Source organism: Triticum dicoccoides, chromosome 1B, assembly GCF_002162155.2.
Source record: "Triticum dicoccoides isolate Atlit2015 ecotype Zavitan chromosome 1B, WEW_v2.0, whole genome shotgun sequence".
NCBI lineage: Eukaryota > Viridiplantae > Streptophyta > Magnoliopsida > Poales > Poaceae > Triticum > Triticum dicoccoides.
The window spans coordinates 623841178-623854350 of record NC_041381.1 but is presented as its reverse complement, the minus strand read 5'-3'; the positions used below and the strand labels follow the sequence as shown (position 1 = coordinate 623854350).

General features: G+C 51.5%; 1 protein-coding gene across 1 annotated transcript; it reads left to right on the top strand.

Annotated features, from left to right (window-relative positions):
- The first annotated feature begins 7862 nt into the window (after positions 1-7862).
- Positions 7863-10349, top strand: LOC119310455 (putative receptor protein kinase ZmPK1). The gene has a single exon (XM_037586204.1). It carries the CDS (start codon positions 7863-7865, stop codon positions 10266-10268), a length of 2406 nt encoding a protein of 801 aa, XP_037442101.1. The 3' UTR covers positions 10269-10349.
- Positions 10350-13173: the final 2824 nt, after the last annotated feature.

Sequence of the window (13173 nt, the reverse complement as noted above, 5' to 3'; positions counted from 1 at the left end):
TGACCAATGGCAAGTTGCTGTCTGTCAAGTGGAAGGCGTTCATGGAGTTGATTGGGGTGGAAGATCACGGGCTTGTGTCTCCTGTCGGCTTTCGCCCACACCGCAACACCACCTCCACTCACAAGCAAGCACTCTGGCCCTACTGCACTCTGAAGATCAACCCTGAGATGAAAAAGGAAACATATGAGTTGTCTGCCTATCTGGACATTCTTCACCGCGTCTTTCGTGAGACTCTTTTTCCGCGCATCGGGAACCTGGATATGGTTCATTCTTATCTCGTGGACATGCTTCTCTTCTGCCAGCGTGAGAAGGAAGAAAACACCGGCGAGTCCCTGGATATCTCTCATGTTATATGGTCTGAGCTCTTATCTGCTATCTTCGAGCGCAAGTGCCCCATTTATGGTCTGTTCATCATGCTGATTATTGAGAAGGCCTGGGATCATGTCTATCCCAAGGTGATGCTAGAGACAGGAGAGTTGGTCTCTCATGACATCAAGCGTCTGAGGAAGAAGGACAACTGGGGCACTCAGGTCCCTAGATCTGGAGGTCATTCATCTGCTACTGCCATGGAGACCGAAGAGGAGGCCGAGGCTGAGGATGATGATGACTATGTGCCTTCTGGGGCAGAGCCCTCTTGGGCCAAGAAGCTCAAGCTCAAGATGAAGAAGTTGTTCTGCTTGGAGTCTCATGGTCAGTACATGACTCATGTGGCTGAGAAGAAGGCCTGAGGTCGTCACAATGAGCTCATGCGTCAGTTGGGTGGCACAGTTGTCAGTGGATCTGAGGACCAGCTTACTGAGGAGGAGGAGTGGATTCAGCAGCACTGCCCGTGGACAGATTCGGATGCCGAGCAGTTCCCGACCGACGATGGTGGCGAAGACGATCCCGCTGAGATCTGATATTTGAGACCCTCCCTTGCTATCACCTGGAGCCGTAGCAACATTCCCTCTCCTTTTTGGTGTCTCGATGCCAAAGGGGGAGAGAGTTTAGGGATTTGTGTCTTTCGTCTTCTGTTTGGTGTGTTTGTGTTTTCTCGCCGTTTGCTTTGTTTGGTTTTGTGTCAGTGAGACCTAAGTTCCAGACATATGGTGTGAGACATATGCTACCTTATCTTTAGATTATCATTATCTATGTCTATCTAGCTTATGAGTTGCATGCTTATCCTGTTATTTATTTTGCTCTCATATACCCTGCTTAGGTTGTTGGTCTCTAAAATGTAGGGGGAGCGTTGATTCTAGCATGTGTGTTGTGCAGTCCAAAGCACTTTTCTAGATAGCGCACATCTAGGGGGAGCTCATCTACATTTTAGGACGGTGGGGTTTTGCGCTTGTCCTATATCTTTCCCGTTTGTGCAAATCCCGTATTGTCATCAATCCACCAAAAAGGGGGAGATTGTAAGGGCATATTTATTCCCAAGAGTTTTGGTGATTGATGACAATGCTTTTGCGGACTAATCGTGTGTGTTGAGTTCTTTCAGAGATTCATCCTTTGGCACGAGACGATTACCTCCCCTCGGTGTTTTATTCAAGACGGTGTAGCTCCTTCGTTTCTCTGTTGGTGGACTAGTTTCGTAGGAGTCACCGTACTATCAAGAGGGGATCCACTTTGGTAAGGCTAGGGTGGAATCAACATGTACACATCCTTATCACACCCGATGTTCCTTTTCGCTTCATTGGAGCTATCCTTCCTCTCCTTGCCTGCCCTGTCCTGTCCCAGCGGTAGTACCGCGGTCCTCAGCGGTAGTACCGCCGAAGCACGTCAAGCGGTAGTACCGCTCCCCGAGCGGTAGTACCGCTTGCGGTCTTCGGCCGTAGTATCGCAGTGGTTCCGGGCTACTACCGCCTCGACTCGAGACTGCTGTTTTTTGTGTCGGGTTTTACGGTACTGGTAGCGGCAGTAGTGGCGGTAGTACCGCTCCAAGCGGTAGTACCACCCATACTTCCGTGGCAGTACTGCTCTGGGTCCAGGACCCTGCAACCCTCGTCAGCGCGGCAGTACCGTTGGGAGGGAAAGGTAGTACCGCTTGTCAGCGGTAGTACCGCCCTGCCCAAGCGGTAGTACCGCCCTGTGCGTGGCTGTTTGGGGGGTAACGGTTGGATTCTCTCCCCCACTATATAAAGAGGTCTTCTTCCCCAATGTTGACTTACCTCTTCCCCCAAAAGTTCCATTGTGGCTCCAAGCTCCAATTTCGCCCGATCTCTCTCCCTAGCCAATCAAACTTGTTGATTTGCTTGGGATTGGTTGAGAAGGCCTCGATCTACACTTTCACCAAGAGAAATTTGATTCCCCCCACTAATCCCTAGTGAATATTGTTACTCTTGGGTGTTTGAGCACCCTAGACGATTGAGGTCACCTCGGAGCCATACTCCATTGTGGTGAAGCTTCGTGGTGTTGTTGGGAGCCTCCAATTAAGTTGTGGAGATTGCCCCAACCTTGTTTGTAAAGGTTCGGTCGCCACCTTCAAGGGCACCAATAGTGGAATCACAGCATCTCGCATTGTGTGAGGGCGTGAGGAGAATACGGTGGCCCTAGTGGCTTCTTGGGGAGCATTGTGCCTCCACACCGCTCCAACGGAGACGTACTTCCCCTCAAAAGGAAGGAACTTCAGTAACACATCCTCGTCTTCACCGGCTCCACTCTTGGTTATCTCGCGCCTTTACTTTTGCAAGCTTACTTGTGTTGTATCCTTTGCTTACTCGTGTGCTTGCTGTCATTGCATCATATAGGTTGTTCACCTAGTTGCATATCTAGACAACCTACTTTGATGCAAAGTTTAATTTGGTAAAGAAAAGCTAAAAATTGTTAGTTGCCTATTCACCCTCCCCCCCTCTAGTCAACTATATCGATCCTTTCAACTATTTTTGTGTTTCGATGACAAAGCAATATTTGAAGTTCAATTGAGCTGGACCCTTATTTGAAAATTGTTTGTTCTTTTAAACACCTCGTGGCAATTTATGACCCAAAGGTTATGATTAACTATTATAATTTTGTGTGACGTCTTATGTGTTGAACTTTGTGTGTTTGAACCGTGCGTCAATTATATGCAGTGGCCGAAGGTTATACTCCATTTGTGGTTATATATCTTCTTGATGCGGCTACAAGATCAATACAAGTTTTCATCATAAACGAGAAGTCTCACATGAATTATGTGTGATTCAGTGTCTTGGACACTCGTATCCACTTCAATCGTCCTGCTTTTTTGGTGGTGCTTTCAGGGAATACATCAACGCCTTTAATGGCTACTCCTTGTAACCAAAAGGATGGATTCGAGTTTAAGAAGTTGGTGCTGACATATTCTTCAAAGAACCCATTCTCCATGAAAACATTGTACATTGATACATATCGTCCCCTTCATCACCAAAATACGAAATCAAATAGGATCCAGTCCTTCCGGAAAAGGCTATAGAGGGAGTTCTGAAGCATTACTTGATGGAGTTCATGTCGACCAGGCTAGGCGTTCAAGGCGAGTCAAATGTACTGGGACTTGGGAGAGGCGTCTATGGTTGCTGGCTATGGCAAGTGCGTAAATCTGACAGTCAAACATACTCCTAGATATTAAAATCCAGTCAAATTAGTATATTCGATCACATTTCCATCATGTTTGCTAATTAAATCTTGTTGAACGTTTAATATGATGTTCTTCTTCGATAGTGGGCAGGATTAGGCATTCGTGGACGGAAGATTGGAAGAGATGAAAGGACTTCAAAATGAGAAATGGTCCTATCAGTTTTGGCCTTTTGTAGCCTACTTAATTTGGAATTTCTCGATGAAGGGAACTGAAAGGTCGAGACAATTAAGATGGTGAGGTCGACATGTATGTATGTATGTATGTATGTATGTATGTATGTATGTATGTATATGATGATGGGAGGAGACCTGCATATATATACTGGACTCTCAGGTCAAGCTTAGCTCGATATGTGTTCATTATGTTTGTATCCATTTGATGCTCCATTTTGAAGCAATAAAATCCATCATTTATAATAAAAAAAAGCTTAGCTCGATCGTGCATGCTGCTTGATTCTACAGTTTCGTATATGCATGGTGTACGTTTGCTGATTCGATTGAGGCTGGCAGCGTCGCACGACGTACAAGATGGTTTCCGAAGTCCTTAATTTGGTTTCTTGCGGTTTTTTTTCTGGTAGTCTATGATAGAAAACTCCCAGCCCAAGTGGAAAAAGCATGCGAAGACAATTAAGAACATGAGGAGATGATTCCCAGCCCAAGTGGGCGAAGAAGGCGACCTGTACATCGGGGCATGCAGGCTCAACTTGCACCAGAGCCGTTTGTAAAGGCCACCAGTGGGAATTTTCATAGAAAATAGACATAATACAAGGGATATAGGCTTGTTTTCATATGAGCTGGGGAGGGGTGGACTAGGTTGGTCCCATGAAGCTCCGCCACTGCACGCCATGAGGTTGGCCTTGCTTCTCTCACGCTAGGGTTACTCCGTCTTCCATCCGCCACGTCTTCGGTGCCCTTTGAGCCACAAAGGCACACTGGATTCCAACCTTTGCCGGTGTGTTCATGGAAGAGCTACTATTACCAAAAAAGCCTTTCACCCTATTTTGCATATAATACAACGAACCCCATACATCTAAACCATACAACACGACACCCAAACGCACACACCCAAAGCAAAATACAAAGGTGCCGAAGATCAACTAAGTCAACTCGAAGCGAACAATAGATGTACAACAAGCCCCACTTCGAAGATGACAGAGCCCTCCACCGAGAACAAGCCACCGTGAAGAACGCAACATACCGTCGACGAACTGTGAGCTCCAAGGTAGTGCCTTCAGGAAGGACACGACACCATAGCGCCCCACTAGCCGATCCAAAAGGATCAAGATTTTCATCCGGAGCAACAAGGAGGATCCAGAGAGACCGCGGCGGAGCCTACAAGAAGGGGACGCCGCCCTTGGGCGCCGCCACCGTCGGTCTGACCACGGTCAGACAAGGTATTCACCCCGGCGTAGCACTCCACCTCCGATTAGGGTGCGCCCGGTCGGAGAGACCAGCCACACCACCGCCACGGATCGCCGAGTCTGAGCCACCCCACCGCCCACGTGACCAAGATCGTCAGTCCGCACCTGAGTTGCGAGCTCTGCCCGCGAGCACCATAACTCCCACCGCAGAGCCGCCGCCCCGCCACCCGCCACCCCATCAACCGCCCAAAGGAACGAAACTCCACCACTAGCAGGCCCCTACCATCGTTGGAGCCGCCAGACTCGACACGCCTCGACAGATGGAACCGGAGGCAACCAGGCCAGGGGAAAGAGGAAGGGGCGGAGCGGTGCGAGACCTCGATCGACACACCCCCCATGTTGGTAATGGGCGGGCAAACCACCCATCCCTCCTGCCAGTCTCCTCACGTTGCCCGCTGCAACGCCCAACCACAGCCTCCAGTTCAGATCAGCGAGAAGCACGCCGGGCACCCGCCCGACGACGAGGGCGCCCAAACGGCCAAGATCCGCCTCGAGATGGCCACATGAGGTGCCACGCCAGGCCTTGCCCACCGGCCACCAGCAGCCGCGTGAGCCGTAGTAGGCGCGCCCGCACCCTGTCGGCGAGACGCCCCGCACCGTCTGAGCCAGTAGACCGCAGATCTGGCCGAGCTAGACCTAGCCGCCACCCCTGCCAAGAACGCGCAAGCTCATACCGACGCAACCTTCCATGTCGATGCCACGAGTCCGTGAGCTCACCGCCAGCGCCCGCCGCCACGCCCCACACTAACGCGACACAATGCCCGTCGTCGTTGGGTGAAAGGAAGAAGGGCCCCGCCGCCGCTGACGCTGGCGGGCTTTGCCCGTTAGCGCGACGTGCGATGGGAGGGGGAGGGGGAATATCCAGTTCTGTGTGCTTCACATGGGCTACTGTTTCATTTTGGGGTGTTTATAGTTTGTTTATGGTTCTCGTTTAGGAAGACGAGGTGGCGGTTGATCACTGAACATGAAATAAGGTTCTTCTCACTTAGCACCCGTTTCAGTGGTGCCTCTAGAGCTGCGGAGGGCGTGCGCAGGTGTCTCTGGCGAATCTCAGGGGATTCACTTGGTGTTTGTCTTCGGTGGATGTGCTTGTATCCGGTCTTCATTCATTTGTGTTCGTGTGTCTATAGGTTGGATCACTCGGATCTATGTTTCTCTTCATCGGCAATGGTTGCTGTTCTGATATGTTGGTCCTTTGTGACTTTAGCACGATGACTTTCTGCTTGTCTACTACAACAAGGTTTGACAAGTTTTGATGAAGAAGAGGCAAATGACGACGGGGCGCCTTCCGGACGCTGGAGTGTTTGTAGTCGTCACTAGGTGATCTATGAATATGAATGTAATTTTTTGTTTTGAAAAAGGAGGTTAAACCCTCGGCCTTTGCATCAGTCGATGCATACAATCATTTTTATTAATTATTCCACGAAGGTCTGAAAAAAAGTACATCAAGCCACCCGAAGCCACCACTCACACCTACAAACTTGATAATGTGGAGTGCTCTCACTCCCCATATCTATAACCGAGTCATCGCCGATCCATTCATATAATGTATCGGAACCAACAACCGGTGCAGCAGACCTAAAGCGTACATCACATGCACATGTTTTAGAAGCCGCCATCATCATCAAACCACTATCCCATTTTCAGGAGAGAGATCTGCATCATCCTTTCCAGTACGGTCATCCGTCGAGGCCTCCACGGCGCCCAACGACGCCACCGCCCTGCTCTTGTCCATCCCGATGCAGAGACTCTAAAAGATATGTCAAACGTAGCACCTGCTGAACATGCATGACACAGCGTAACACCTATCGGCCAGGCATGACTTGACATCTCCACAGAAGCTCCGTTTAAGATGGAGCTGCTCCGCCTCCTGCCTCTCTCTTCTAGCTCTGCTTCTCAAACGATGTTGCAAAGAGAGAAACGACATTAGTGCTGCCATCGTCCGGTCTGGAAGACCAGATCCTAGATTTTTCCCCCGAAGCAGCACAAGTGGGTCGACAGTTGTTACACGACGATGCCTTCATCAAGGTAACAACACAGAACGCCGCCATCGCCTGCTGTCGGCTCAGTTTCCACCAGGAACTCTGTCTCCCCGACTCGCTGCCGAGACTTGATGACGGATCTCGAGATCTGACCACCCAGCCTCAAGCCGACCACCTCCGACGGAGGAGATGACCACCACGACCGGCTGCATCGGCCAAAACAGATATGACCGGAGGTGCTGCCGAGAAGTCCACCAGGCCCTCCACACCGCCCTGATACGAATCGAGATGGCACGCCAATGCAGCATAGCGAGCCGCCACTGCCGGCTGCATCGCGCTGCCACCCAAACAGGACAAGCCATCGCACGCTACTGCCCATGACCGGGTTGCCCGACGCGCCTGCAACCGCCGTCGCCCGAGACAGGGCCGGTCACCACCACCGTCGCCGCAACCATCGTCGTCGCTTCGCTGGATCGGCTGCGCCTCCACATGTGTAGAGGCCCCGCGGTGTCCCTCGACGGCGATGGAGGAAGGGGAGGGTGGAGTGCGCGCCCCCGGGGGCTAAGGTTCGGGCGCCATCCGAGTCGCCCTAGCGGGAACGACACGGGGCAGTTAGACGTGGGATTTTTAGTGATTAGATCTGAAGTTTTCCGAAGAAAAACTTGCACTGGATCCAATACAAGATGCGTCCAACAAGTTGGTATGGTACGGTGCAGGAGTGAGTCACAAGTCCAATTCCACGGTATTATGAACGTGGCTGTCTAGTCTCCGTTGGCGTATGTATAGAGAGTTGAATAAACACAATGCAAGTGGCCTGACGTAAACCAAATACTACTATAAATAGTAGAATTACAGGTACCTCACATCCATCACGACATTCATTTCATGCACCATGGCTAGATTCATTATTAGTCTTATCTCTCTTCTTGCGCTGCGCTCCTGTACTGCAGCATCGGTAGGACACACGCTGGGAGCCGGGTCAGCCCTGTCCGTGGAAAACCACGAGCGACCCTTCCTGGTGTCGCCGGACGCCACCTTCTCCTGCGGCTTCCTCCCAGCCGTCGACGTCGACAACGCCTTCTACTTCTCCGTCTGGTTCACCGCGGCCACGGACAGGACCGCCGTCTGGACGGCCAACCCCGGCGCCCCCGTGAACGGCCGTGTTTCCCGTGTATCCTTCGGTGCCGACGGCAAGCTAGCCCTCGCCGACGCCAACGGGACGACTGTGTGGGACAGCAAGGCAGCCGGCAACAAGCACTTCACCGTCTCCCTCCTCGACACCGGCAATCTTCGGGTCATGGACCCGTCCACCGGTCGTGCCGTGTGGCAGAGCTTCGACTGGCCGACGGACACCCTGCTCCCGTCGCAGGCGCTGACCAAGGACAGGAAGCTCGTCGCCGGCTACTACGCCCTCTACTACGACAACGACAACGTGCTGCGGCTCCTCTACGACGGCCCGGAGATCGCCAGCATCTACTGGCCTAACCCGGGCATAAGCGTGTTCGACAACGGCCGGACCAACTACAACAGCTCACGCATCGGCGTCCTCGACGACACCGGCGTGTTCCTCTCCAGCGACAACCTGCGAGTCGAGGCCTCCGACCTGGGCGCCTCCGGCGTCAAGAGGCGGCTAACCATCGAGCAGGACGGAAACGTGAGGATGTACAGCCTCGACGCGGCTGGAGGATGGACTGTCACGTGGGCTGCGGTCAAGCAGCCGTGCTCCGTCCGTGGGCTGTGCGGCAAGAACGCCGTCTGCGAGTACCAGCCGTTCCTCCAGTGCTCCTGCGCGCCGGGGTACGAGATGGTGGACCGCCGGGACAGGAGGAAGGGCTGCAAGCCGACCTTCAGCCTACCCACCACCACCGCCACCAACTGCAGCAGCAGCACGTCGGAAAAGCGGTTCACGTTCGTCAAGGTGGCGCACACCGACTTCTACGGCTACGACCTCGGGTTCAACCAGTCCGTCACGTTCCAATACTGCAAGAGCATCTGCTTGAGTATGTGCTCCTGCGCCGCCTTCCAATACAGGACGGATGGCAAGGGCGGTTGCTATCCCAAGGGCATCCTGTTCAACGGTTACACGTCGCCCACGCCCCAAGGGACCATATATCTCAAGCTGCCTAGCGACCTCACCGCCCCGGCAACGCCGCCACCTGCGGTCCTCGACTGCGATCGAAATGCCGCCATCGTCCCGCCAACATACGCGGACACGTACGGGACACCAAGCAGCGGCCCAAATTTGTCCTACCTTTTTTGGTTCGCGGCGGTGCTAGGATTTCTCGAGGCCCTCTTCATAGCCACGGCGTGGTGGTTCCTGTCAGGCCAGGAGAGCATGCCCAGTTCGCTGGTGGCCGGCTACCGGCTGGTCATGGGGACCCAGTTCAGAAGGTTCACGTATCGAGAGCTCAAGAAAGCAACCGGAAACTTCAACGAGGAGCTCGGTCACGGCGGCTCCGGCGTGGTGTACCGCGGCGTGCTTGACAAGACCACCGTGGTGGCGGTGAAGGAGCTGACAAACGTGATGCAGGGCGAGGAGGAGTTCTGGGCGGAGATGACAGTGTTCGGGAGGATCAACCATATCAACCTCGTGAGGATCTGGGGGTTCTGCTCCGAGGGAAAGCACAAGCTGCTCGTGTACGAGTACGTAGAGAACGGATCGCTAGACAGGCACCTGTTCGGCGAGGACACCAACAAGGCCTTGGTATGGAGCCAACGGTTCAAGATCGCTCTAGGCACGGCTAGGGGCCTAGCCTACCTTCACCACGAGTGCCTTGAGTGGGTCATCCACTGCGATGTCAAGCCGGAAAACATCCTCCTCACACGGGACCTCGATCCAAAGATCGCCGACTTCGGGCTGTCCAAGCTGTCTGGGAGGAACGCCGTCGGCGACGGCATGCAGCTCTCCCAGATGAGGGGGACGACGGGGTACATAGCCCCCGAGTGGGTGCTGGGCCTGCCGATCGATGCAAAGGTCGACGTTTACAGCTATGGCATCGTGCTTCTGGAGATCCTGATGGGAAGCCGGATAACTGAACAGATGACCGCGGACGGCAGGGAGCGGCTGCAGATGAGCCAGATTGTGCAAGCCCTAAAACAGGTGGTGGCGAGTGAAGACATCATGTCATTGGTGGATAGCAGGCTGAACGGGCAGTTCAACCCTCGACAGGCCATGGAAATGGTGAAGATCTCCTTGTCGTGCATGGAGGAGAGGAGCAACAGGCCTACCATGGATGATATCTTCAAAGCTCTTATGTCATGCGATGACGAGGACGAAAACCCTGCATATTTGTTGTGACCTTGATTCCTTGCTATATTAATTCGTTAAAAGGCTTGCCAAAAATGTAGTGAGACGCTGAATATGGTCTTTTAGACGTGAAAAAGGATAAGATTGCAGTTAGTTGTGCATGCGATTACAATTGATATGTCGTTTGGTCTGCACCTGCCTATGGCACCACTTGTTTTCTTTTTTCTTTTTACTTTTCTCCGAGCAGAGACCAAAGGAGTAAGGCCTTCCTTTGGTTTACATGATTTTTTATAGAAATCTATATGCCAATCTGTGATGACTAATCTAAAGTTTATAATCAGCTGGACAAACGCAAATTGTTCTGCTGATGTAATATATGGTAGTACGAGCTTCAACCGGTTTGCAATCACCTTTGAAGCTATCTTATATAGCAATTGCACAAGCTGATGGACTGAGAGAAATATTGGATTTCTTTTACCTTCGGAATGAGAACCAAAAAAGTATGCTTAATTTCTCGTGCACTTCCCTTTCCTTCCACTATTATAAGAACGGCCACAGTCACTTCGGCACCACACACACCCAAATGTTTTTGGAAAAAATGGATAGGTAAAGGGGAGTGATAGGCGCCGGCGCACTGGCCCAAAATTGGGCCGGTCAGCGCGCACCCGTTCGATTGCAGACCCCTAGGCCATCAGATCTAATCCTTTTTCTTCCTCCTCCTCTGGTACATCATGCAGAAACAAAAAAAAAGAGATTTCAAGCACATCCCGCCTCCCACACGCAGCCCGCCATGGCCGCCCCTGCTGCTGACTCCGAAGCTCCACTGGCTCGCCGTCCTCGCTGCACCCAGCCGCCGCCACATAGAAAACAGGGCCGTCTCGTAGCACGTCGGATGCCTCTGCCATTGCAGCACGCTTGTCCGCTTGTCGTCGCCGCATGCCTGCGCACCTTGCCGGTAAGCAAAAGTCGTCTGTTCGGATGCAGCTTCCATTGCAGCAAAAAACGTGTCGATAGAAGCTTTTGCGGTTGTCAGTGGCAACAAAAATCACGGATCGCCGTCGCCTCACAAAAACGCTCTAGTCGATGCAGCAAAAAACAGATGGCCGCAGCTCGGGATTCCCCGGTAGTAGCAAAAAATTCACAACGGTTGCAGGAAAACACATGGTCGCGGGTCTTGACAGCCTCATGAGAAAGGATGTAACAAACCAGAGCGCTGGTAGTAGGAAAAAATCAAAACAGCTGTAACAAAAAGTGGTACAAATGATTCCAGCAGAAAGTCATGGCAGCAAAATTTGGTTGGTTCCAGCAAAAAACAAAGACGGTGGTAACAAATTGATACACACTATTTCTAGCAAAAACATACAGGGAGCAAAAATCTAGGTTGGTTCCATCAAAATTGAAGACACTGATAGCAAAATTTAGTGATGTTTCCAACAAAAAAAATCGAGCAGGGCCATGGCCGGAGACCTGTGGTGCTCCCATGGCCAGAGACCTGCGGCGGCGGCTGCCGCGCCGCGCCGAGTGTACGGTTGCAGCTCTACGTCGTCAGACGCCGGTGGTTGCAACTGCACCGACAGGAGGTTGTAGCACCCTCCACCACCGCTGGTAGCAACTCCGGTAAGGTAGTTGCAGCTCTGACGCCCCAATGACGGTGTGTGCCGGCTTTGTGGCAACCCATGGCAACCAGGAGAGGTCTGAAGAGAGATCCATAGAGGAGGGGAAGGGGTGCAAGCTCAGACGAGATCTTTCATGGCAGCCACGGCGAAAAAAGAGGAGAAAACAGGGGGAGGAAGGAAAAATCCCCCCTCCCCTCCCCTCCCACGTGCGTCCAGGAGGCAACCCTAGCGCTGCCGCCGCCACCCCCTCCTTCTCTCCCTCCTCCCTCATCGCCGCCAGGGGGCACTACAAGAGAATTGAGATACCGTGACGAAAATCCTAGTGACAATGGCTGGGAACGTCACATAAATACCTTATGTGTGACGTTTTATAGGTGACGTCACATATTACTGGAAATCGGTGACGATGGATGTCACTGAATCGCCTCGGCCGTTGAGCGCCACCTGGTTGCCAATTTCTATGGCAGTCTTATAATTTCTATGACGAACCTACTAGAGTCACTGATTTATTATGAATGTGTGAAATTCCTTTTTCGCCATGTAGCATCTAGCAGTGAGACTCATCATAGATGCTTCACGGGTTATTGAGCGGTTGGGCCCATGCATCAATGCTATTTTTTTATTTTTTTAGGGTACATCAATGCTATTTTAACATGACCCTTATGTTAGTGTTGGCATGAGATCTGCCATGGTTTCTGCAAACGTTACTGAGCACTATAATTAACTAATTATTTTGTTCTATCTAATTAAAAAACAGTGGTTAGGAAACCCCTAAAAAAATAGTGGCTCGTATGGCGGAGCAGTTGTGTTGTTCTACTAAAAAATGAAAATGAAAATGTACAGGATACAAATTCATTCTATTCAAAAAATGAAAATGACATTGTATAAGGAAAAAAAATTGGTACCGGAGTTCAAACATGCGAAGTCATGGACTCCTCACTTTGTAATGCATGTTATGCCAACGCTTCTTTATTATGATCTTGCACTATAAGGGCTATATATACCCGAAACTAGTTTTGGCTGCTGTTTTGCCCCTTCCGTTGAATGGATGGATGTGTATCTAAACCAGTTTTTTTATTGGAGGCAATTACGAATACAGAAAGGAAGGAAAACTAATTTACTACTCTATTATCTAAAATGCAATTATATATATTTTGACTATTCTATTAATAAGGGTCCTATCTCCCCACCCCCTGTCCCCCACCACCGCATCCAGCGGTGAGGCGATATTGGAGGATCTCGGAGCGCCCTACCAGCTGCCGCCGCGCCCTTGAGCACGGAAAAGAATTCTATGAGACCAGGTCTCACGGATTAGCAGGTGAGACCTATCCTGATGAATG

What these genes read in the sequence shown, in the direction of transcription:
- LOC119310455 (XM_037586204.1), top strand. Translation starts at nt 7,863, where the DNA reads ATGGCTAGATTCATTATTAGTCTTATCTCTCTTCTTGCGCTGCGCTCC.